General features: G+C 57.2%; 1 protein-coding gene across 3 annotated transcripts; it reads right to left on the reverse strand.

Annotated features, from left to right (window-relative positions):
• Positions 1–1,122: 1,122 nt before the first annotated feature.
• SGSM3 (small G protein signaling modulator 3) lies at positions 1,123–23,639 on the reverse strand. 3 transcript variants are annotated; one of them, XM_078594863.1, is made up of 22 exons: positions 23,596–23,639; positions 22,320–22,405; positions 21,294–21,363; positions 20,747–20,961; positions 19,998–20,105; positions 19,533–19,676; positions 19,045–19,240; positions 18,757–18,902; positions 16,534–16,629; positions 15,298–15,432; positions 13,918–13,972; positions 13,540–13,667; positions 12,948–13,103; positions 11,655–11,709; positions 11,093–11,142; positions 10,069–10,221; positions 9,260–9,318; positions 8,018–8,066; positions 7,673–7,758; positions 6,707–6,829; positions 5,807–5,867; positions 1,123–1,937 (listed from the first exon to the last, which is right to left on the reverse strand). In XM_078594863.1, the coding sequence occupies exons 1-22, from the start codon at positions 23,603–23,605 to the stop codon at positions 1,854–1,856; spliced, it is 2,265 nt and encodes a 754-aa protein (XP_078450989.1). In that variant the 5' UTR covers positions 23,606–23,639; the 3' UTR covers positions 1,123–1,853. The 3 variants fall into 3 exon arrangements, with proteins under 3 accessions (XP_078450989.1, XP_078450986.1, XP_078450987.1); XM_078594860.1 differs by having other exon boundaries at positions 9,260–9,330; XM_078594861.1 differs by lacking the exon at positions 23,596–23,639 and adding an exon at positions 23,422–23,432 and having other exon boundaries at positions 9,260–9,330.
• Positions 23,640–25,996: the final 2,357 nt, after the last annotated feature.

Below are 25,996 nucleotides of genomic sequence, written 5' to 3' on the forward strand. Positions count from 1 at the left end.
CCCAAGTGCTCTCTGGGAAAAAAAAAAAAAACAGGATCGGACCGCGCGGGAACACGGAATTCACACAAATCCTCTCGCCCCGTGAACTTACGCCCTCACTGAATATTTTCGTTTAGGTGGTCGGCAGAACTGGGAGTAGGTAGCACTTGAGCAGCAGCAGCAGCCGCAGCCGCAGGCAGAGAGAGGGACGCTGGGATGCCATGTGCCGTGCGAGAAAGTATTTTCCGGGCCCGCCGATTCGTAGAAGACGCGGTGCCCCCCCCTGAGGGTTAATCCCGGGATGGAGCCGTCCGGATCCGGGCGACGCGACCGTCCGTCCTCCGCCGAGGTTTTAACGCCATCAAACCCCCGCTTCTCATTTCCTAATACTGAACCGGGGGCGTTAGTGCGCGCGTCGCCGTAACGCGCCGCGCGTTACTCTCCGCACGCACGTGCGCGCACGTGGCACTAGCGAAGCGTCGCAATGTTCATTCTGGAGCGGAGGTTTGCGTCGCGAAGGTCACTGGGGCCAAGTGTCTCCACCATCATCTTTGAGTCGTCATATGTACGATCACCATCATCATCATCATGTCCTTCATCAGCCTTGTTGCCATCGTCATTACAAGTAATCGTTTTCACGATTATCACCGTCATCTTCATGACCATCATCGCCACCGCCACCACGATCTTCTGTGGGATGATGCCCCATGTAGAATAGGGAGGTCAATAGCCGGTCGCTGCTACCCCCGCCGCTGTGGCTGCTATTGTTGTGTTGCTGAAATTAAGGTCCTGCCGGTCACCGCCATAGTATTGTGGAATTTCCACCAGGGGGCTCAGGACAGGGGGGACAAGTGCGTGCGAGCGAGAGAGGCGGTGGAATACGTTTGTGAACATCGTCCGTGCGCAGCGTTTGCGATGATTATGATGCGGCAGCGGTGGCGGCGAATTATCCGCAGACTCCTCGCAGAGTTTCGTTTCCTCTCAGTCGTGCCCCCTCGTCCCCCAGGCCAGGCCGTGCAGGGAGGAGGCAGCTCGGGGGGGGGGGGGGGGGGCGGGTGAGTGGGGTTTAAGGGGGGGGGGGCAGCACTTGCAGGCAGCAGTACACAAAGTAGGCCGTAGGTCGCCGGCCGAATCGTAAAGCAACCTGGCTATCACAAATGATAGCTCGACGTAGTGGCTTATCACATGCAAATTTATCGCGGCCAAATACTGTGAGCACGCGAGGCCGATTCTCAATGCGGAGGGAAAAGCCGGAGGACCCTGGAGAAAAAAGCCCATGCGACCCGCGGGGAGAGGGAGACACCGCAAAGTCCAAATACACAGCAGCAGGCGTCAGGGTCGGGATCGAACCCGCGACCTCCTGCATACCAGGCGAGGTAGTCAACATCTCGCCATCGCTCCCCCCTACAAGCGCGCCCCCCCCCCCCCCCCCCCCCCGTCTACTCAATACTGTAAAGATATTGGCTGATCATCCCGATGTGGCCGGAAACCCCCGCTGAGTCTCGGGACTCAGCGGGGCTCTCCCGTACGAATAAAAAAAAGGGCTTTTGTGATTTTTCTAAATTTATAAATTATTATTATTATTAAGGCTGTACAATCAAGAATCGGCTGCGTTTTAGGGTTAAGGTGGCGCGAGGGTTGATCTTGAGAGTGAGGGGGTGGCGGCAGCTGCTAAGGATGATGGGAAACTGTTGGGCGGCGAGGAGAGGGGCAGCACAAGCCGGGGAGGCACACACACAGAGAAAGTTGCGGACTAAGCTGTGGGTTGGGTTCACTTGTTTTGTGTGGCGCGGGCGGGGGGGGGGGGGCGGCAGTTGAGAGGTTAAAGGTGAGGGGTCGAGACGACGTGAGAGGGCCGCCCCTCCCCCCGACTCCTAGCCGTCGATGTCCCAGCTGAAGAGGTGGTGCTTGACGAGCATGTCCTGGATGCCCTCCTTGAGCGGACGAGTGTCCTTGTCCTGGAGCGCACGGACAGACGTACGGACAGTGAACGTACGGACAGCACGAGGAGCCGCCGCCGCCGCTGCTGTCCACTCCGTCTCCCACGGAGACGCCCTCACCGTGGCGCGAGAGTCCGCACGACGTGGGCGGGCGGCCGACGTTCATCGCCGCGTGTCGCCGGTTTTTTTGTTGTTGAGGTGAAGGCCATGGTCATGATCTGAAGATTGTTGTTGTCGTTGTCGAGTAAGACCTCCACCACCCGACGCGGCCAGACTAATTAAACCGTCACGTGGTGTGCGTAGCTCCCACAATTTTGGGCGAGCGTAGCTGTTTATGGGTGTCTGCATCTGCAAACCACCCCGTAACAAAAGTGGCGTTGGTTTTTTACGATGCTGTTTCGTTGCTGGTTAGATCCAGCGAAGTCAAACCCATCCAGGTATTGCCTTGTTCAGTCAACATGTTGCTGGAAAAACTAATTAAATGTTTACCCATCGACCTATAGATTAACATTATTTCCCATCGGCGAGTGTTAGACACCAGACTTGTTCTGGGTCTGAGTTGATCATTGTCTTTGTTGTGTTTAGTTTGTTGTCCTTCCCTTACACCTCCGATTAGCACAGTTGGCTGTGTATGGCATGAAAGAAGCTCAACATTTTTCCATACAAATACATTAACAACGCGTTTAACAACGCGCCGATTGTTACCGTTTCAGTGTCGACTGTTACCGATTCCCACAACTGAATTCATCTCAATTGGATAACGCGACGTTTCAATCGATAGCCACGCCAATTATCTTCCTTCCGCAGGCAATGAAACCACGAAGCTGGAATTCAACATTCAATATTCAACATTATTAATCAATTTCATGAAGCGCTACTGGCTGTGACTTGAGCTATTACTGGTAGGAACCACCTGGTTCCACCAGCCCACAGGGGATTATTGTGTCCGTCCGTCCCTCGTGAAGGGAGGGGCTGGGTGGGGAGGGAGGGGCTGGGTGGGGAGGGTGGGGAGGGGCTGGGTGGGGAGGGTGGGGAGGGGCTGGGTGGGGAGGGTGGGGAGGGGCAGGGTGGGGAGGGAGGGGCTGTGTGGGGAGGGTGGGGAGGGGCTGGGTGGGGAGGGTGGGAGGGGTGGGGCTGGGTGGGGAGGGGCTGGTCATCCCGTGGTGCCCTTATAAAACTCAACGTTTAACCTACTCACGCCGACTTGTGCCCGCCCTCACAGTCGGCCATATTTTCGGAATACACCACGCCGCCGTTGACCCTGGCCATTGACCGAGCAACCCAACGTTCCTACCAGCTCCCTCCGCAGGAATGTGTTCCGTACTCGATGAATTATGAGACACTCATTTCCCCCCGGTATTAAAGCAAAAGTTGGAGGCGCGTCTTACGATGCGCGTGTATGTCTGTGTGTGTCTGTGTGCGTGTGTGTCTGTGTGCCTGTGTGTGTGTCTGTGTGTGTGTGTCTGTGTGTGTGTCTGTGTGTGTGTCTGTGTGTGTGTCTGTGTGTGTGTCTGTGTGTGTGTCTGTGTGTGTGTCTGTGTGTGTGTGTCTGTGTGTGTGTGTTCGGGAGCGGTAGTGTTGTGGTTCGGACGCTGGTCACATGTACACTCGCGTCGAGTTCGATTCCCGCTCACGGCCAACCCCAGTGACGATTATGTGAACCGGTCCTGGGCCTCCCCTAGGTCGACTCAGCCTCAAATTAGTACCTGGTGCAATATGTAAACATCGCCACTAGGGAGACAAAGGCGGCCAGGAGTGGTGTTGGCCACCCACACCCTCGTGTGCTGTGCTGGCCTTCACTAACAGCACTTTCCCCAACAGTCTGTAAAGGCTATATAGGGGATCTTTGTCTTTTGAATGTTCGTGTACAGTGTACATGTGACCAGATCTGTATCACGTTATTGCACCAGGTGCACGTTTGAGGTGCATCTTACTTCACGGAGCATCTTATAATCGGGAGAATATGCACACACACGCATGCATGCTGGGTAATGAGACTATGATGCCTTAACAAACTGTTGGGGCAAGCGCCCCACGCCCCACCGCCTTTGTCTCCCCAGTGGCGATGTTTACCCACCGCACCTGGTATTCATTTTAGGCTGAGTCGACCTAGGGGAAGCCTATGACCGGTTCAGATAATCTTCACCGGTGTTGGCCGTGCACGGGAATCAAACTCGGGTCGCCGGGTTCACAGCGCCGCACGCCAAGCGCTGCGCCACCGCTCCCCACATGCACACAACAACAACAACACATGCACACAACAACAACAACACATGCACACAACAACAACAACACATGCACACAACAACAACAACACATGCACACAACAACACATGCACACAACAACACATGCACACAACAACAACAACAACAACAACAACAACACATGCACACAACAACAACAACAACACAACATGCACACAACAACAACAACAACAACACATGCACACAACAACAACAACAACACATGCACACAACAACAACAACAACACATGCACACAACAACAACAACAACAACACATGCACACAACAACAACAACAACAACACATGCACACAACAACAACAACAACAACACATGCACACAACAACAACAACAACAACACATGCACACAACAACAACAACAACACATGCACACAACAACAACAACAACACATGCACACAACAACAACAACAACACATGCACACAACAACAACAACAACACATGCACACAACAACAACAACAACACATGCACACAACAACAACAACAACACATGCACACAACAACAACAACAACACATGCACACAACAACAACAACAACACATGCACACAACAACAACAACAACACATGCACACAACAACAACAACAACACATGCACACAACAACAACAACAACACATGCACACAACAACAACACATGCACACAACAACAACAACACATGCACACCACAGCAACAACACATGCACACAACAACAACAACAACACATGCACACAACAACAACAACACATGCACACAACAACAGCAACAACACATGCACACAACAACAGCAACAACACATGCACACAACAACAACACATGCACACAACAACAACAACAACACATGCACACAACAACAACAACACATGCACACAACAACAGCAACACATGCACACAACAACAACAACAACACATGCACACAACAACAGCAACAACACATGCACACAACAACAACAACAACACATGCACACAACAACAGCAACAACACATGCACACAACAACAACAACAACACATGCACACAACAACAACAACAACACATGCACACAACAACAACAACAACACATGCACACAACAACAGCAACAACACATGCACACAACAACAACAACAACACATGCACACAACAACAGCAACAACACATGCACACAACAACAGCAACAACACATGCACACAACAACAACAACACATGCACACAACAACAACAACAACACATGCACACAACAACAACAACAACACATGCACACAACAACAACAACAACACATGCACACAACAACAACAACACATGCACACAACAACAACAACACATGCACACAACAACAACAACACATGCACACAACAACAACAACATGCACACAACAACAACAACACATGCACACAACAACAACAGCTGCGGTTCAGCACCAAGTGGCGGTGACGTCACCACGGCGCTCGTGCCAGGCTATGTGCACTTTAAGGCCACGTGAAGTGTCGAATGCCCGCTGGAATGAGGTCACGGGACGGACCCAGCAGGTGCCACGGGTTGCCTGACTGAGATGACTGGCCGATTGCACCACATCGTACGTACATGTACGTACACGTACGCACACGATCGTACTCACACATGCATAATCACGCGTACGTACGCACACGCACACACGCACACACGTACCTCCTTCTTGAGAGGAAGCTCCCAGTCGGGCGAGAGATTAAACGCAAATTTGGAGAGAACCCTGGGGGCGGCGGGGGTGGTGGCAATGGGTCATCACACACGGAGAAAAGACAGCGAGTCACACAAAGACAAAGATCCCCCATATAGCCTCAACATACTGTAGGGGTAAGTGCGGTTAGCAAGCACCTATGAAAGGCGGCACGGCACACGAGGGGGTGGGTGGACAACACCACACCCGGCCGTCTTTGTCTCAAGATCGGTTCAAATAATCGCCACTGGTGTTGGCTGTGAATCAAACTTAGGTTCCCAAGTTCACAGTGTAGCACGCTAACCGCTACACTACGGCTCCCCTTTGTCGCACACATTCACATTTACGTGTGTGTACGTACGTAGCCAACACACCCACACTGGTGATGGCGACCAGTCTCAGAACATTGACTCAGAAACCCATTTGTGGTGCGTGTCTCGCTGTGTGTTTATTATCGTAGGGGAGCGCACGGCGCTACAAAATCCTGGCGGCCCGAGTTCGATAACCACTCACGGCCAACCCGCCAGCGACCCCAGTGTATAGCCTCAACAGACCGTTGGGGCAAGTGCTGTTAGCGAGCAGCACCTATGAAGGCCGGAACAAAACACGAGGGGGTGGGTGTCCTTCGTCTCCCAAGTAGCGGTGTTTACGACACATCGCACCCGGTACCTCCTTTGAGGCCGAGTCGACCTAGGGGAGGCCCAGGAACCGGTTCAGATAATCATCACCGGTGTTGGTGGCCGTGAGCGGGGATCGAACTCGGCTCGTCGGGTTTGCAAGCTGGTGCACTAACCGCACGCACGCAGACGCACACACACAGACGCACGCACACAGACGCACACGCACACAGACGCACGCATGCACACACGTACCGAAGTTCGCACTTGATCTGTACCCAGCCGGGGCTGCGCAGGAACGACCACGTCTGGTACCACTTCTCTACGGTGAGAACACTCGAGCACAGCACCTCCAGCCACAGGTGGAGCACCTGCTCGCTGCACGGACACAGGGGTCAGGGGGCACGCGGGGTCAGGGGGCACGCGGGGTCAGGGGGCACGCGGGGTCAGGGGGCACGCGGGGTCAGGGGGCACGCGGGGTCAGGGGGCACGCGGGGTCAGGGGGCACGCGGGGTCAGGGGGCACGCGGGGTCAGGGGGCACGCGGGGTCAGGGGGTCAGGGGCACCCAAGGTCGGTGGCACACGTGGTCACAGGCACACGAAGTCAACACCCTCATCGTCAGCATTAGAAGCAAAACTATCACCATGAACATCATGACGCATGAGCAACAGCGCTATGGCGCTAATGGTGACACACACACGCACACACACACACAAACACGTGCACACACGCACACACACACACACACAGACACACACACACACACAGACACGCACACACACACACACAAACACGTGCACACACAGACACGCACACACACACAGACACGCGCACACACACACGCACACACACACACAAACACGTGCACACACAGACACGCACACACACACAGACACGCGCACACACACATACGCACACACGCACGCACACACACGCACACACACACGCACGCACGCACGCATCTGTATTTCACGGGACGTTGTGGAGAGAAGTATTTCGCTTTGGTGAGGAGTTAGTCCCACACTGAACAATGACCATACCCTTCCGTGTCCAATCTGTCGTCAATACAAAAGTTATTTACTCCGTATTGCCACAGATTCTCCCGGTGAATTAAATTTCCCCGTACGTGACAATCGTCGTCACCGACATCATAATTACCATCACATATCGTCGTCGTCGTCGTCATCGTCGTCATCGTCATCTCCGTTTCCATCACTCACTTGAGGCCGATGCAAATGAGCGAGCGGACCTTGACGTCCATCTGTGCATGCGCCGTGTCATGTGACTGATTCACAGACTGCACCGCCTGCACACACGCGCACACGGTGCTGTTAGCGAGCACCTATTAAGGCTGGCAGGCATGTGTGCACAAAGACAGAGGTAGCCTTAACAGACTGTTGGGGCAAGTGCTGTTAGCGAGCACCTATGAAGGCTGGCACGGCACACGTGGGGGTGGCGTCCAGTGGCGATGTTTACACACCGCGCCAGGTGCACACTCACACTCACACACGCTTTCTCTGTGTGGCTCGTGGAGCCAACGTAAGACAAAGATTTCATGGACTCACCCGGTACAGGAGCTCTTCCGGGGTGAGAACTTTACCATCTTCGTCCAGCCTGTACCAGGCCACGCCACGCCAGCACCGGTTAGAACAACCACCACTCACGCTGGCCATAGCCAGGCATCAATTACAGGTGGTCGTTAGGTTCGTAGCGCAGTGAGATAACCACTACACCACCGCTCCACAGACACAACAACAACAACCGCCATTCGCCACTAAGTGGCGGTGACGTCACCACGGCGCTTGCGCCAGGCTATGTGCACGTTGAGGCCACGTGAAGTGTTGAACACCCACTGGCAGGAGGTCACGGGACAGATCCAGGTGCCATGGGTTGATTGACTGAGATGCACGCATACACATGCAACAAAGATCCCCCATATAGCCTCAACAAACTGTAGGGGCAAGTGCAGTTAGCGAGCACCTATGAAAGGCGGCACAGCACTCAAGGAGGTGGGTGGCCAGCACCACTCCCGGCCGCCTTTGTCTCCCCAGTGGCGATGTTTACACACCGCACCAGGTACTCATTTGAGGCCGAGTCGACCTAGGGGAGGCCCAGTACAGGTTCAGATAATCGTCACCGTTGTTGGCCGTGAGCGGGAATCGAACTCGGGTAGCCGGGTTCGTAGTGCAGCGCGCTAACCGCTGCACCACCCCTCCCCACACACACGTATAAAGACAGAGATCCCCCATATAGCCTTTAACAGACTGTTAGGGCAAGACGGGTCGAAGCAGGATTCACTGCAATTTCACGCTGAGGGTCACGCAGGGTGTGACACCGGGGGTCACGCAGGGTGTCACACTGGGGGGGTCACGCAGGGTGTCACACTGGGGGGGTCGCGCTGGGGTGTCACACTGGGGGGGTCACGCTGGGGGGTCACGCTGGGGGGTCACGCTGGGGGGTCACGCTGGGGGGTCACGCTGGGGGGTCACGCTGGGGGGTCACACTGGGGGGGTCACACTGGGGGGGTCACACTGGGGGGGGTCACGCTGGGGGGGGGTCACACTGGGGGGGTCACGCTGGGGGGGGTCACGCTGGGGGGGTCACGCTGGGGGGGGGTCACACTGGGGGGTCACGCTGGGGGGTCACGCTGGGGGGTCACGCTGGGGGGTCACGCTGGGGGGTCACGCTGGGGGGTCACGCTGGGGGGTCACGCTGGGGGGTCACGCTGGGGGGTCACGCTGGGGGGGGGGTCACGCTGGGGGGGGTCACGCTGCCCGTGTCTCTCGGCGAGTAGCGCCTGTGCCCACCTGTAGGTGCGGCACAGCACGAGTCGCGAGTAGACCGACTCAAAGTCCTTCTCCACCTCCTTGCTCGCCGCCTGCCGGGATGGGGGGAGGGGGACACCCCGGAGCGGGGCGGGAGAACACAACGGCCTTGTATGTACACACACGTCGAGCCGACACCTACGGCAAGCGAGGTTGTCAATACTCGCGCGATCTTAGGCTAAAGTGTGAGGATGACGTCACGAGGAAGGAAAGAGAGAGAGAGAGGTGACGTCATCGGAAGAGGCGGGGCGATCGGGTGAGGCTTGTTGGCAAGTGCCAGGCTAGGTGTACTTTGAGGCGAATGGGCAGTTGAGAGGCGGTCGCCCTCAAGCAATAACAGAGGGGTGGAGAAGGGGCCCTGCGTGTGTACGTGCTTGCGCACGTGTACGCACGTGTACGCACGTGTACGCACGCGGTTTAGCGCGCTGCGCTACGAACCCGGCGACCCGACTTCGATTCCCGCTCACGGCCGACACCAGTGACGATTATCTGAACCGGTCGTGGGCCTCCGCCAGGTCGACTCAGCCTGAAATGAGTACCTGGTGCGGTGTGTAAACATCACCACAGGGGAGACAAAGGCGGTCGGGCGTGGTGCTGACCACCCACCCCCTCGTGCGCCGTGCCGGCCTTCAGAGTTGCTCGCTAACAGCACTTGCCCCAACAGTCTGTCAAGGCTACACGGGGAGATCTTTGTCTTCGTACGTGCGCACGCGTGTAAGTGCAAGCGTGTGTACGCGCCCGTTGGCGTGTGTGCGTACACCCCCCGCCCCACCCGCCCCACTCCACCCCACCTCCTCGATGAAGAGCCACGGGTGGCAGGGCCCGCCCAAGATGGACGGCCGCTTGAGGCCGTGCTCCAAGATGGCCTTGAGCGCCGGGCAGAGCGTCCCGCGCACCAGGTCCGTCACCCCCTCCGTCACCGAGTCGTCCCCCGCCATCGAGTACTGCGCACGCCACGCGCGCACACGCAGAGACTAAGGCCCCGCACGCCCATGCCCGGTGGTAGCCTTCACACACCGTTGGGGCAAGTGCTGTTAGGCGAGCGGCGCCTATGAAGGCCGTCACTGTGGCCCCAGGACGGGGTGGGTGGCCAGCACCACGTCCCACCGCCTTTGTCTCCCCGCTGGCGATGTTTACTACACCGTCGCACCAGCTACTCGCGCACACACTTCACGCACTTTCTCTGCGTGGCATCGTGGAGCCAACGTAAGGCGAACACGATCTAAAGACTACAGAGCCTACACAATCTCCACTTGGCCAAGTCCTTTCGCCACTATCAGGCTCGTTAAACGGAAACCGGTTTCTTTCAGAATTGCTCATAGATTCCCCCCCCCCCCAAAAGTCAGGAACCACCCAGGTTCCCGTGTATTTTTGTGATGAATGCAAACCGACTTGAAACGTTCCTCTCGTTTAAAAATGTCACCCCCCCCCACCTTCACTTATTTTCTCACTTTTAACCATCTTCACTGGCACGTATGTTCGCAATTACACTACACAGAGACAAATATCCCCCATATAGCCTCAACAGACTGCTCAGTGCTGTTAGAGAGCACACCCGCACGCACACCCACACGCACAGACACCCACACGCACACACGCACACCCGCACGCACGCACACCCACACGCACAGACACCCACACGCACACCCGCACACACGTACGCACACCCACACGCACACACGTACGCACACCCACACGCACACACGTACACACGCCCACACCCGCACGCACACCCGCACGCACACCCACCCGCACGCACGTACGCACACGCACACACGCCCACAAGCACGCACACCCACACGCACGCACACCCACCTGCTTGCTCCGTTCATCCAACACCTCGACGAACTTGGCCGGAAACCAACCTGGGAAGAGACGTGACCGCGCAGGGACAAATTAACGATGTCCGTAGTCGCCCTCGTCGTCACCCTCGTCGTCACCCTCGCTGTCACCCTCGTCATCGTCATCAGCTACGGATCCACCGCGTCGTGGGCGGTTGTTCCCGCGGGTCTCGACATGACAAAAGCTACGTGGGCGGCAGCCACGCGCAACTCCCTCCCAGCAGCACTGGTTCAGCGCAAGAAAAAAAAACCTGGGCCGGTTTCAACATTCAATGCCTCGCCAGTAAAGGTTTCACTCACCGATGGAATGGAACCGACAGATTCAACGAGCGACCGGTTGGCTGACTGCTTCACAGAGCAACCGAGCGGCCGATCGACTCGGTGATCGAACAATCGACTGACTACCCGAATGACTGATTGAAAACTTGGCCGACTTACCGGACTAATTCACCGATCGACCGACTTATCCATCGACTTTCCAAACGACGAGAGGACCGCCTAACCGACTGGTTAAACGGACGAACCCCACCGCTCACCTCGAAGTCCGTTGAGCTCTCCGACCCAGCAGTGCTCGTCCTTTTGAGAGATGATCTGAGCCAGGGCGGACACGAACATCAACACTCGTGAATAACAAGAATAATGATGACTTCTAGATTTGAAGCTTTCGTAACTGCAAGGATTCATATTCTTAGGTTTTTTCGGTAAAGTCACGTAGGTAAAAAATTAATAAAAGTAAAATAAAAATAAAATAAAAATCACGACGTTTCGGAGGCAACACAAGCTTCCGTCTTCAGGTGGAACCGTCACAGCACGATAGCTTTTTTTATTTTAATAATGATAACATTCGCAACTGCGTAACACGGTTTTTCCCTCCGCATTTAAAATCGAAATCACGAGTTTCGAGCATTTGGCTGCTATACATTTCCACGTGATAAGCCACTTCTTCGTCGTGCTATCATCACGTGTGGCCAGGTGGCTTCGGGAAAAAGAGCCTTACCTGGTAAAATAAAAAAATTGTTTAATAGTTCGTTTGTATGTATGCTGAACTTTTTTTTACACCTCATTGACATTCATTTTGTTTAGCCAGGAGGTGAGAACTTTAGCGAACCAGGAATCAAGTCTCATTTGCAAGAGTGACCTGGGCCGTCAAACTCACGAAAATAAATAAAACAAAACAGAGAAAATAAAAAAAACACAAAACTGGAAGCCAAAGCAGCCACATCCCGGGAGAATTACAAAACGCCGCAACTACAAATCAACAATTAACACACGCGACGCATTTACCATAACATTAAGGTGGATCGGCCAAATTACCTTTAAAAAAAACACATTCGTCGGTGATTCTCATCATCATCGTCATCATTGTTCCGAGCTAGCAAATTCCACATTCCTATGACGTGCCCCAGTATCTTCTCAATTTGAAGAGCACTACTGGTAGCTTTCGATCAGAGGCTGTAAACGCCACATTCGAGCGACAGGACCCAGTCCGCGCCTAACAACAACAACAACACCTGCTCACGTCGTCTCTGTAATCAAGCGGTGCAAATACCGCATTCCTGCGGCAAGGTCAGGTTGCTCCACAATTAACGAAGCAAAAAGGGGGTCACAACACGGAGATACTGGTCGCCTTGGCGATACCGGGTCGCCTTGCCGATTAGCGGTTGCCGCGGCGACCCCGATAAGCGTTTGCCCGCGGCGGTACCGGGTCGCCTTGCCGATTAGCGGTTGCCGCGGCGACCCCGATAACCGTTTGCCTTGACGATACCGGGTCGCCTTGCCGATTAGCGGTTGCCGCGGCGACCCCGATAAGCGGTCGCCCGCGGCGGTACCGTGATGATGTCGTTCTTGCGGAAGCCCAGCTCGTCGTCGTCGTGGCGCTCGAAGTCGAGCAGCGCCTTGGCGCGCCGCCGGCGGTTGCGCGTCACGGCGACATAGTTCTCGTGGTCCAACTGGTGCGACTCGGTCGAGTAGTCCGGCGTGAGGTCCTGCGCCGTGGGGGGGGGGGAGGGGGGGGGGGGTAACACGCACGCGGTTCGGCACAACGCCCGGCAACGACTCGCTCCTCGCGTGCCGATCGGTATTCCTGACGGCAGCGAAGCGGTTCGGCGCGCTGCTCTACGAGACCCGGCGAGCCTGAGTTCGATTCCCGCCCACGGCCACCGACACCGGCGCGGCGGCGACTGCGTGCGTCGGTTCCGGGCCTCTCCTTCATCGACTCGGCCTGAAACCCGAGTTCCTGCTGGGGTGTGCAGCGAAAAACATCGCCGCTCGGGAGACGTGGGGCGTCCGGACGCGGTGCCGGGCGCACACCGCCGCCCCTTCTCCGTGCGCCGTGCCGGCCGTCGCGGGCGCTCGCCAACCCGGCACTTGCCCCAACGGTCCGTTAAGACTACGCGGGGGACCTTTGTCTGCGTCACCCACCGCCCCGTGCTCGGGGTCGATGTCGTGGAAGTGTCGAGCCACGCGCAGGATGGCGTCGCGCAGCGCCGAGATCAGCTCCGTCTGCTTGATGTTCTTGGCCTTCAGAGACTCCGGGTCCTCCTGGTCGCCTGGCGGCCATGACAGGTACAGGGCATTAGGGGTGGGCGTTGGCGAGGGGGAGCGGGGGGGGGTGGGGTGGGGGGGATGGTAGCGGTATCAGCAAAGCAAGGGCAAGGAGTCGCAGAGACGGAGCTCAAGATCGGGGAGACGGGATCGTCACATCGCCGGAGAGAGCGAGGGGGAAAGCGACGGCCTTCATCCAGCCGCGGATAGATCATGGCTGACGACGACGACGACGACAGTGGTGCGGGTTCGTACCGAAGAAGAGGACTCCGATGACCGACTTCTGCCGCTGCATCTGCCTCCGTGCCAGCTGACGGACGGCATGCACCCAGGGGATAGAGGGGGGGGGGGGTAACGACAGGCGAGGGGTTAATGAGGCGAAGGGTTAATGAGGCGAAGGGTTAATGAGGCGAAGGGTTAATGAGGCGAAGGGTTAATGAGGCGAAGGGTTAATGAGGCGAAGGGTTAATGAGGCGAAGGGTTAATGAGGCGAAGGGTTAATGAGGCGAAGGGTTAATGAGGCGAAGGGTTAATGAGGCGAAGGGTTAATGAGGCGAGGGGTTAATGAGGCGAAGGGTTAATGAGGCGAAGGGTTAATGAGGCGAAGGGTTAATGAGGCGAAGGGTTAATGAGGCGAGGGGTTAATGAGGTGAAGGGTTAATGAGGCGAGGGGTTAATGAGGCGAAGGGTTAATGAGGCGAGGGGTTAATGAGGCGAAGGGTTAATGAGGCGAGGGGTTAATGAGGCGAAGGGTTAATGAGGCGAGGGGTTAATGAGGCGAGGGGTTAATGAGGCAAGGGGTTAATGAGGCGAAGGGTTAATGAGGCGAAGGGTTAATGAGGCGAGGGGTTAATGAGGCAAGGGGTTAATGAGGCGAAGGGTTAATGAGGCGAAGGGTTAATGAGGCGAGGGGTTAATGAGGCGAAGGGTTAATGAGGCGAAGGGTTAATGAGGCGAAGGGTTAATGAGGCGAAGGGTTAATGAGGCGAAGGGTTAATGAGGCGAGGGGTTAATGAGGCGAAGGGTTAATGAGGCGAAGGGTTAATGAGGCGAGGGGTTAATGAGGCGAGGGGTTAATGAGGCGAAGGGTTAATGAGGCGAAGGGTTAATGAGGCGAGGGGTTAATGAGGCGAAGGGTTAATGAGGCGAGGGGTTAATGAGGCGAAGGGTTAATGAGGCGAGGGGTTAATGAGGCGAGGGGTTAATGAGGCGAAGGGTTAATGAGGCGAAGGGTTAATGAGGCGAAGGGTTAATGAGGCGAGGGGTTAATGAGGCGAGGGGTTAATGAGGCGAAGGGTTAATGAGGCGAAGGGTTAATGAGGCGAAGGGTTAATGAGGCGAGGGGTTAATGAGGCGAGGGGTTAATGAGGCGAGGGGTTAATGAGGCGAAGGGTTAATGAGGCAAGGGGTTAATGAGGCGAAGGGTTAATGAGGCGAGGGGTTAATGAGGCGAGGGGTTAATGAGGCGAGGGGTTAATGAGGCGAGGGGTTAATGAGGCAAGGGGTTAATGAGGCGAGGGGTTAATGAGGCGAGGGGTTAACGAGCGAGGGGCCGGCACGCCGAGCGGGGGGGTTAACGAGTGAGAGGCTGGCACGCCGAGGGGGGTGAACGAGCGCCGTGCCCTCACTCCCCACCTGCTTGGGGATGGTGGGGTTGGGCCCCTCGGGGTTGATGATCTGGCCCTGGTCGGCCATGAGGTACGCCAGGTGCTTCCGCCGCTGGGGTTCCAGGATGGCGTCCGTCAGGCCTCCCGCCACCCTCATCGACTCCTACGCAAAGACAAAGATCGCCCGCGTAGACTTAGCAGGCCGTCGGAAAAGTGCTGGGAAACAGCGAATGAGGCCAGAATGACACACGAGAGAGGGTGGGTGACCACGCCCGGCCGCCTTTGTCACCCCCCCCCACCCCGCGCCGATGTTTTATACACCGTACACCAGGTACTCATTTGAGGCTGAGTCGACCTAAGGGAGGCCCAGGCCCGGTTCAGATAATCGTCACCGGAGTTGGTGGCCGTGAGTTGGGATCGGGTTCGTAGCGCAGCGCGTTAGCCGCTGCACTACCGTTGCCCGCACACAGATGCACGGGTATGCAGGGGCACACACGCGCATGTGTGCACGCACACACGCAGAGGGAGGCAAACTACAACGATTGCTTATTTCACCAGGCAAGGGTCCCACTGAGCTACGTAGCTCTTTGTCAGAAGCGATCCGGCCATCGCAAATGATAGCTCAACGAAGTGGCTTATCGTCGTGTGGACATTTATAGCAGCCAACTAACCTAAATGCGTGACGTCGATTCTAAATGTGGGGGGAAACAAGTATAACCCGTAAAAACTAAGTTTTTCACGATAAATCCTTTATATGCGTGGCGGCTAGAGTCCTCTCGTCCTCTGGCTTGAGATGGCTGCCACCTATGGGTCAGATGATTGCATGGCACCATTAAGCAATTGGTAATTAAATATAATATTTTTGTCCTAAAAAGTGTAAAATCTTGGAATTTGTTTTTCATGAACATTAATTGTCACGCACAACGAGTCTCTGTGGAAAATGTCAGCTCGATTGGATCACGGGAAGTGGGTTAAAAAACGACCAAAAGATTTGCACGGTCGTAAGCAAGCAAGCGAACTTAATATAAAGGATTTAAAAACGGACGACCCGGAGAAAAATCCACGCGACCACGGGGAGAGAGACACGCAAACTCCACACATACTACAGCGGGCGTCAGGGTCGGGATCGAAGCCACGACCTCCTGCGTACCAGGCGAGGGAGCTAACATCTCCTAGCCACCGCGGCAGGAGCGAGGCAGTGAGATCAGCGCAACGCAACAAAAGTTCAGATCTTGGGGCAGGGGGGTGGGGGCAGGTGCATTACCTGGATGAGAAGATCTGGGTCGTTCATCTGAGTCGGGATGTCCGACAGGGTGTTGAAGATGGAGGCAGAGTTTTCGGACTGTACCAACTCATCCTCCTGCGTGGGCAGGTTGGGAAGGGAGCGGGGAGGCAACGTGACCGTCATCACCACGATCATTATCGTCGGTGTGTGCGTGTGTGTGTGTGTACCCTGTGTGTGTGTGTGTGTGTACCCTGTGTGTGTGTGTGTACCCTGCGTGTGTGTGTACCCTGTGTGTGTGTGTACCCTGCGTGTGTGTGCGTGTACCCTGCGTGTGTGTGTACCCTGTGTGTGTGTGTACCCTGCGTGTGTGTGTGTGTACCCTGCGTGTGTGTGTGTGTGTACCCTGCGTGTGTGTGTGTGTACCCTGCGTGTGTGTGTGTGTACCCTGCGTGTGTGTGTACCCTGTGTGTGTGTGTACCCTGCGTGTGTGTGTGTGTACCCTGCGTGTGTGTGTACCCTGTGTGTGTGTGTACCCTGCGTGTGTGTGTGTGTACCCTGCGTGTGTGTGTGTGTGTACCCTGCGTGTGTGTGTGTGTGTACCCTGCGTGTGTGTGTGTGTGTACCCTGCGTGTGTGTGTACCCTGTGTGTGTGTGTACCCTGCGTGTGTGTGTGTGTACCCTGCGTGTGTGTGTACCCTGTGTGTGTGTGTACCCTGCGTGTGTGTGTGTGTACCCTGCGTGTGTGTGTACCCTGTGTGTGTGTGTACCCTGCGTGTGTGTGTGTGTACCCTGCGTGTGTGTGTACCCTGTGTGTGTGTGTACCCTGCGTGTGTGTGCGTGTACCCTGCGTGTGTGTGTGTGTACCCTGCGTGTGTGTGTGTGTGTACCCTGCGTGTGTGTGTGTGTGTACCCTGCGTGTGTGTGTGTGTGTACCCTGCGTGTGTGTGTACCCTGTGTGTGTGTGTACCCTGCGTGTGTGTGTGTGTACCCTGCGTGTGTGTGTACCCTGTGTGTGTGTGTACCCTGCGTGTGTGTGTGTGTACCCTGCGTGTGTGTGTACCCTGTGTGTGTGTGTACCCTGCGTGTGTGTGCGTGTACCCTGCGTGTGTGTGTACCCTGCGTGTGTGTGTGTGTGTACCCTGCGTGTGTGTGTGTGTGTACCCTGCGTGTGTGTGTGTGTGTACCCTGCGTGTGTGTGTGTGTGTACCCTGCGTGTGTGTGTGTGTGTACCCTGCGTGTGTGTGTGTGTACCCTGTGTGTGTACTCTACGTGTGTACCCTGCGTGTGTGTGTGTACCCTGTGTGTGTGTACCCTGTGTGTGTGTACCCTGTGTGTGTGTACCCTGTGTGTGTGTACCCTGCGTGTGTGTACGTTGTGTGTGTACCCTGTGTGTGTGTGTACCCTGTGTGTGTGTGTACCCTGCGTGTGTGTGTGTGTACCCTGTGTGTGTGTGTGTGTACCCTGCGTGTGCGTGTGTGTACCCTGTGTGTGTGTGTGTGTGTACCCTGCGTGTGTGTGTGTGTGTACCCTGCGTGTGTGTGTGTGTACCCTGCGTGTGTGTGTGTGTGTACCCTGCGTGTGTGTGTACCCTGCGTGTGTGTGTGTGTACCCTGCGTGTGTGTGCGTGTACTCTGCGTGTGTGCGTGTACCCTGCGTGTGTGTGTACTCTGTGTGTGTGTGTGTACCCTGCGTGTGTGTGTGTACCCTGCGTGTGTGCGTGTGTACCCTGCGTGTGTGCGTGTACCCTGCGTGTGTGTGTGTGTACCCTGCGTGTGTGTGTACTCTGTGTGTGTGTGTGTGTACCCTACGTGTGTGTGTACCCTGTGTGTGTACCCTGCGTGTGTGTGTGTGTACCCTGCGTGTGTGTGTACTCTGTGTGTGTACCCTGCGTGTGTGTGTACTCTGTGTGTGTGTGTGTGTGTACCCTGCGTGTGTGTGTACTCTGTGTGTGTGCGTGTACCCTGCGTGTGTGTGTACTCTGTGTGTGTGTGTGTGTGTACCCTGCGTGTGTGTGTGTACCCTGCGTGTGTGCGTGTACCCTGCGTGTGTGTGTGTGTACCCTGCGTGTGTGTGTACTCTGTGTGTGTGTGTGTGTACCCTACGTGTGTGTGTACCCTGTGTGTGTACCCTGCGTGTGTGTGTACTCTGTGTGTGTGTGTGTACCCTGTGTGTGTGTGTGTGTACCCTGCATGTGTGCGTGCGTGTGCGTGCGTAGTGGGGAGCGGCAGCGTAACGGTTCGCGCGACGCCGCTGCCGCCGCACCTTCAGCTTGAGCATGCCGAGCGTGAGCTGGAAGAGCACGACGGAGCCCTCGCAGAAGAAGAGGTCCCAGAGGCGCAGCAGCAGTCGCACGTGGACCACGCTCGCAAACACCGTCAGGAACCAGTGCAGCGTGATCAGGGACAGCTCTGGGGGGGGGGGGGGACAAGCGAGCAAACGAGCGAACGAGTAAGTGAACGAGCGAGCAAGTGAACAAGCGAGCAAGTGGACGAGCGAGCGGACGGACAAGCAAACGAGCGAGCTAGTGAGCGAGCGGGCGGGCGGACACACCGATGTCGTGCTCGGTGAGCAGCGCGTGGAGTCGCGGGAGGTGCGAGGCGACGAGCTGGCGCAGCACGCGCTGGTCGGCCTGCACGCCCAGCAGCGTGGTGCTGAAGTAGGCCGCCGGCAGCAGCTCCTCCACCAGCGCCGCCATCGACCAGAACGCGTCCTCCTCCTCCAGCAGCAGCAGCAGGCACGCCGCGATCTGACGCGCGCGGGGAGGGGGGGTAAGAGGAAGGGGGTAGCATAAGAGGGGGGGGGGGGGGGGAGGCGTGTGAGAGCGGTAAGGGCTAGGGAGAGAGGCGGGGGGGGGGGGTGGTTGGATGGCAGCGCCGGCAGCAGCGATGGGCAGAAGAACTCGGCCCGCACGTGTGAGATGGGGGCCGTCAGTTTGCGAGGCCGTGGCAGGTGGAGAAGGTATGTGGAGGTCTTCATCCAGCAGTGGGTAGATCATGGCTCATATCCGTGTCTCCGTGTCCCCGTGTCACCTATCTCACCATGCCGGTGCCCTGGCAGTAGCCGATGTCGGGGTAGAGCCAGGCGAGGGCGCGCAGCAGGCGGCGTAGGCGCGGCACGCCAGTGCTCGTCATCTCGGAGAAGCACACGTTGGTCGGCATCGTGCGCAGAAGGTCCTTCTCGATCTATACGCAGACGCGCGAGCGAGCGCGTGAGCATGTGTGAGTGTGAGTGTGTGAGTGTGTACGAGTGTGAGTGTGAGCGTGTACGTGTGTAAGTGTATGTGAGCAAGTGCATGTGCGTGTGTGCGTGTGGTCGTGTGTGCGTGTGGTCGTGTGTGTGTGTGTGCGAGTGTGCGAGTGTGCGAGTGTGCGAGGGTGCGAGTGTGCGAGTGTGCGCGTGTGCGAGTGTGTGCGTGTGTGCGCGTGGTCGCGTGTGCGAGTGTGTACGTATTCGGGGGCGAGGGTTGGGGGGGGGGGTGACGGTGGGGCGAGGGGGGGCGGCACCTGCTTGGCCGTGAGGGAGGCGTCCTCGGAGCTGGCCTTCACCACGTCACGGTACGACACCTCGCTCGTCTTCTTCTTCAGCAGCGCACCCGACAGGCGGATCCACAGCTGCGGGGGGCGGGGAGGTAGGGGGGGGGGAGTGCACAGAAGTTGGCGCAGCACAGGGAGAGAAAAGCTGCGTGCGTGTGTACGCATTGCGTGCGTGTGCATCTGTGGGGAGCGGTGGTGCAGTAGTTAGCGCGGTGCGCTAAGAATCCAGCCACCCGAGGACAATTACCGCCCACGGCCAACACCGGTGACGACTTTTCGAACCGATCCTTTGCCTCCCCTAGGTCGACTCGGCCTCAAAACGAGTACCTGGTGCGGTGTGTAAACATCGCCACTGGGGAGACAAAGGCGGCCGGGCGTGGTGCTGGCCACACCCTCTCGTGTGGGAATCTGTGTCTCTGTACGCATCTGTACAGTACGGTGGCAGGGGTCAAAGCCAGGGGCGCGCATGCCGTGTGCACGTGCGTGTGTACGTGTGTGTGCGTGCGTGTGTGTGCGTGCGTGTGTACGTGCGTGTGTACGCGTGTACGTGCGTGAGTACGTGCACGTACGTGTGTACGTGTGTGTGCGTACGTGTGTACGTGCACGACGTGTGCGTACGTGTGTACGTGTGTGTGCGTACGTGTGTACGTGTGTGTGTGTGCGTGCGTACGTACGCGTGCGTGTGCGCGTACGTGCGTGTGTGCGTGCGCGTGTCTCACGTGGGGGCGCATGCTGTGCGGGATGCCCGCGAGCACGAGTGCGCGCAGCTTGTCCGAGCGCGGCACGGTGTCGGCGAGCTGCTCCCACGTGAGGTCGCCCACGCCGTGGTTCTGCGTGAACTCCAGGTACGCCTGCCAGCGCAGGCGCACCTGCGCGTCTTCGCCCGCGGGGGGCGGCCCCGCCGGGGGCGGCGGCGGCGGCGCATCCACCCCGTCTGGCGCCCCGGCGAGGAGGAGGAGGAGGGACGGGAGACAAGACACCTCGGCCGTGTGGATACGCGCGTCCGGTCAACGCTTTCAGCGAGCGGTGTTATTCGTGCGGTGCCGACACACCCCCCCCCCACCCCCCCACCGTGCGTAGTGCCGACACACCCCCCCCCACCCCCCCACCGTGCGTAGTGCCGACACCCCCCCCACCCCCCACCCCCCCACCGTGCGTAGTGCCGACACCCCCCCCCACCCCCCACCGTGCGTAGTGCCGGCCTGGAGCCCCCGACGGTCCGTCGAGACCCCACGGAGGGATCTGTGCCCTTGCGTCGCCACTCACCTTCCTTCTCCAAGCGAAACCCGAACTCATCGAAGAGCAGCTCTTCCCCGTCTTGCGACTCCTCATCCTTCTGCACGGGAGAGGAGGGGAGGGGGAGCGGATTGGGGGGGGGGGGGGAGGGGTCGCGCGGGTCTCATTGTAATCATCGTCTGCCATGATCTCTCCACTGCAGCTGCGCAAGGGCCTGCACTCCACCCCAAGCCGTCGCCACCGCTCACGGTGGAGGGGCGAACGTCCCCCCCCTCCCCGCCTCTCGGTGCGCACTCCGGCGTGAGGCCACGGTGGCTAGGAGATGTTAACTACCTCGCCTGGTATGCAGGAGGTCGTGGGTTCGATCCAGACCCTGACGTTTGTTGTATATTTGGAGTTTGCGTGGCTCTCTCTCCTCGTAGCGAGATGTTAACTACCTCGCCTGGTATGCAGGAGGTCGTGGATTTGATCCCGACCCTGATGCCTGCTGCTGTATATGTGGAGTTTGTGTGTTTGCTCGCACTCTCTACGCGGTCGCGTGGATTTTGCCTTCACATTTATGATCAACATCACGCATTTAGAGTATTTGGCTGCTATCAATGTCCACGTGATGATAGGCCACCACTTCATCGACCTATCAAAGCGTGTGACCAGGTCGCTTCTGAAAAGAGCTATATTGCTCGGTGGGCCTCAATTAAAAATAGTTTTATTTAATTGTTGATGTGGGCAGAGGTGATGTAGACGGATAGCACGCTGCGCTACGAACCCGGCGACCCGAGTTCAATTCCCGCTCATGGCCAACACCAGTGATGATTATCTGTACCGGTCCTGGGCCTCCCCTAGGTCGACTCAGCCTCAAATGAGTACCTGGTGCAGTGTGTAAATATCGCCACTGGGGAGACAAAGGTGGCCGGGCGTGGTGTTGGCCGTCCACCCCCTCGTGTACCGTTTTGGCCTTTATAGGTGCTCGCTAACAGCACTTGCCCCGACAGTATGTCAAGGCTACACGGGGGATCTTTGTCTTTGTGTGTGCGCGTGAGCGAGTGCGTACGTCACCTGTGCGAGTTTGGCCAGGATGTCTTGAGGCCACATGCTGGGCGTGAGCGCTGAAAACGGACCCATTGGGGTGGGGGTGAGTGTGCCTGAACACACACACACACAAAGACAAAGACCCTCCATATAGCCTTTAACAGACCGTTGCGGCAAGTGCACGGCACACAAGTTGGCGGGTGGCCAACACCACGTCCGGCCGCCCGCTCTCCCCCATTGGCGATGTTTACACACTGCACCAGGTACGCGTTTAAGGCTGAATCGACCTAGGGGAGGATCAGGACCAGTTCTGATAACCGTCACCGGTGTTGGCCGTGCACGGGAATCGAACTCGGGTCGCCGGGTTCGTAGCGCAGCGTAGCGCTGACTGCAACACCACAGCGTCAGACACATGGGCGTGCACGCATGTGCACATATGCGCACACATGTGCACACATGCGCACACATGCGCACACATGCGCACACATGCGCACACATGCGCACACATGCGCACACATGCGCACACATGCGCACACATGCGCACACACACAAACACGTGCACACACAGACACGCACACACACACACAAACACGTGCACACACAGACGCGCACACAGACGCGCACACACACACGCGCACACACACACACAGACACACACACACGCATGCGTTGTGCCACGTGCTGGGCTGTTGTTTCCGTTTTAGCCGAATTATCCGAATTATCCGAATTATCAGGTCAATGGTCAAGCTTTTTCGTGATTTCAACCCGACTCCTCGCTCAGCGAGACTGACGGAAGAGCGATCGAATAGAAGGCCTCTGGACAAACCCACAATCAGATTATCTGATGATTATTTTTTGTGTGCGTGTTTATTTTGTGGTCCCACCCCCCTTCCCCACACCTCCGATCCTCTCTATTGGCTACGTACGGTGCGGAAGACGTTATTCGTTCAATTGACGCATATTTCCTTGCCACGTGAAATAAAAAAACGACGATTGTTTTACACAGCCCAGGTAGTTTTTTTTTGGGGGGGGGGGGTGGGGCTCACCTGTCGACATGGTGCGGACGCCATGGGGGTGGGTGGGAGGCGGGGTTGGAGGTGGGAGATGCTGGGTGGTGTGGGGGGCTCACCTGTCGGCATGGTGCGGAGTGAGGGGGGGGTGGTGGAGGAATGGGGGGTGGGAGGTGGGAGGGGGGGCACGCGGGGGGGGGGGGCAGCACTGGGCGTTCAGCTGTCGCCATGGGGTTGGGTGGGAGGGGGGCGGTTGGAGGGGGTGGAGGTGCTGGGTGGTGTGGGGGGCTCACCTGTCGGCATGGTGCGGGGCGACGGGGGGGGGGGGGTCCCGCCGGGGGTCCTGACGGCGCCGCGGCCTCCTCTGCCTGACGGGCGAGGGGGGAACGGGAGGTTAGCCGATTCGTAGCGATCGCCATCCGCCGCGTCACCTGCCAACCCCCGTCTGCCTCCACGTCGCCCCGCGCGGGCCGCAGGTGCCGCGATGCTTTGCCGCACCTGGTCAGGCGACGGTTGAACCGCGTGGCGACGCGCGTAGGGGAGGGGGTGGGGGAAAGTGTGGGGAGGGGGGTAGCGTCCGTCAATCGCGAAAGGTCACGTCGGTTATAGCGACGATGCCGCCGCTCCCTCCTCCACTGTGGCAGGTGCCACGCTGGCGGGATGTTGACAACCTCGCCTGGTACGCAGGAGAGGTCGTGGGTTCGATCCCGACCCCGACGCCTGCTGCTGCTGCTGTATATTTGTAGTTTGCGTGTCTCTCTCTCTCTCTCATCATCAACACGGTGGCTTTGAGATGTTAACTACCTCGCCTGGTGTACAGGAGGTCGTGGGTTCGATCCCGACCCCGACGCCTGCTGCTGCTGCTGTATATTTGTAGTTTGCGTGTCTCTCTCTCTCTCTCATCATCAACATGGTGGCTTTGAGATGTTAACTACCTCGCCTGGTGTACAGGAGGTCGTGGGTTCGATCTCGACCCCGACGCCTGCTGCTGCTGCTGTATATTTGTAGTTTGCGTGTCTCTCTCTCTCCTCGTGGTGGTCGCGTGGATTTTTCTCAGCGCCCTCCGGTTTTTCCCTCCACGTTTAGAATCAACATCATGGCGTTTAGAGCATTTGGCTGCCGCTATAAATTTCCACACGATGATGATATCAGCCGCTTCGTTGAGCTCTCATTTGTGATGGCGAGGTCGCTCCAGACAAAGAGCTCTACAGCTGAGTGAGCCCTTACCTGGTAAAATAAAATAAAGTTAATTGTTTAGGTTTGAATTCCGGCGAGTTCTGGCCGTCAGCGATGCTGCCGATCAACCCTCGCCAGAGTAGCTGACTCGGCACTCCCCCCCCCCCCACGTGTGCACAGCCCACCCCCCACCTTCCCCCCCCCACCACCTTCCCCCCCCCACCCACGCCGGCCTCCATGCTGCAGGGCCCGATGACCATTGCTGCCCCCCCACCACCACCACCGCCACCGTAGCCCACACAGCCTCACGCCGCCGCAAGGCGCTGCTGTTAGCGAGCACCGATGACGACGGCTGCCACGGCGGCATAAGGAGGTGGGTGGCGTGGCCCCGGCCCCCCCCCCGCCCCCCCCATGGCGATGCTCTCCACGCCGCGCGAACGCCAGATGTTCGGCCGTGGCGGGCTGGGCTGAGAGTCGAACTCGGGGGGGATCGTACGCGTCCCGTTCTCGTCGCATCTTTGGGAGATAATGCGATGGGCGGTGGGCGGTGGGGGGGGGCCCTATGGGGCTTTGCTTCGCAGCACGTAAACTAGAGAAGGGCCATTGCCCGAAACGTCGTCGATTATATACGTTCATCTTTTAAGGCCACGCGTCAAGGTTTGTTGTTGTTGTTAATTGCGCTTGTGCACCACTGCCAACGCAGCAGCAGCATCACCGAATAATGTCTATTCGTACTGCAGTAATGTACAGCCAGCGGATTCTTGAATCGATCTGTGCGGAGCTGTGCGTCTTGGCGAGACCCAGACACGCGCGAGACGCCGTTACAGCCGCCAGAGAGGTTACACCGGTCTGCGTGCGACCACGATGGCCCACACGGAACGGATGTTGAGGTAGGGCCGTTAGCCTCAATGTTCGAACCCAGTGGTTCTCAACCACAGGGGTACGCTGAACCCCAGGGGTACGTGGCGGTGACCCAAGGGGGTACACGCGAGGTGATTTATGAATGCGTGACATTATACCGCACGAGAGAGTCGTCGGTGAACAGCCACGCGTGAATCTGCCCACGTAAAATAACGACGACAACATTTAAATCCACGTGGTAATCTAGAACGACGTAAGAGACCTTTCTCAACTCGCGGGTCGTAGACCACGTGGCTTCCAAGAGCAGCCGGCGAGTGCGAACAAATGACGTCACGCACAAAGAGCGTGACGTTGATTTTGTTGTTCTCTGGCTTGCATATTCTTTGGGTCTTTCGGTAAAGTCACGTAGATAGGTTAAAAGTAACAAAAAAAACTATGAATTCCTGTAGTCACGAAAGCTTTAAGTCAAGATTAACCGCTTGCAGTTACTGGCTAAGTTCGGGATACCTTACAAAAATGGACCTTTGGTTGAAATATTGATGTCCATCATTCATACGTTAACTTCTCAGAACCGTGTTGGGTCAGGCAAGCGGGAAGGGGGGGGGGGGGTTTACTCGGTTGCAACTAAATTCAACAGTCGCCAAAAAACGTTTGAGA

This window comes from Lampetra planeri, chromosome 5 (assembly GCF_965212315.1).
Source record: "Lampetra planeri chromosome 5, kcLamPlan1.2.h2, whole genome shotgun sequence".
NCBI lineage: Eukaryota > Metazoa > Chordata > Hyperoartia > Petromyzontiformes > Petromyzontidae > Lampetra > Lampetra planeri.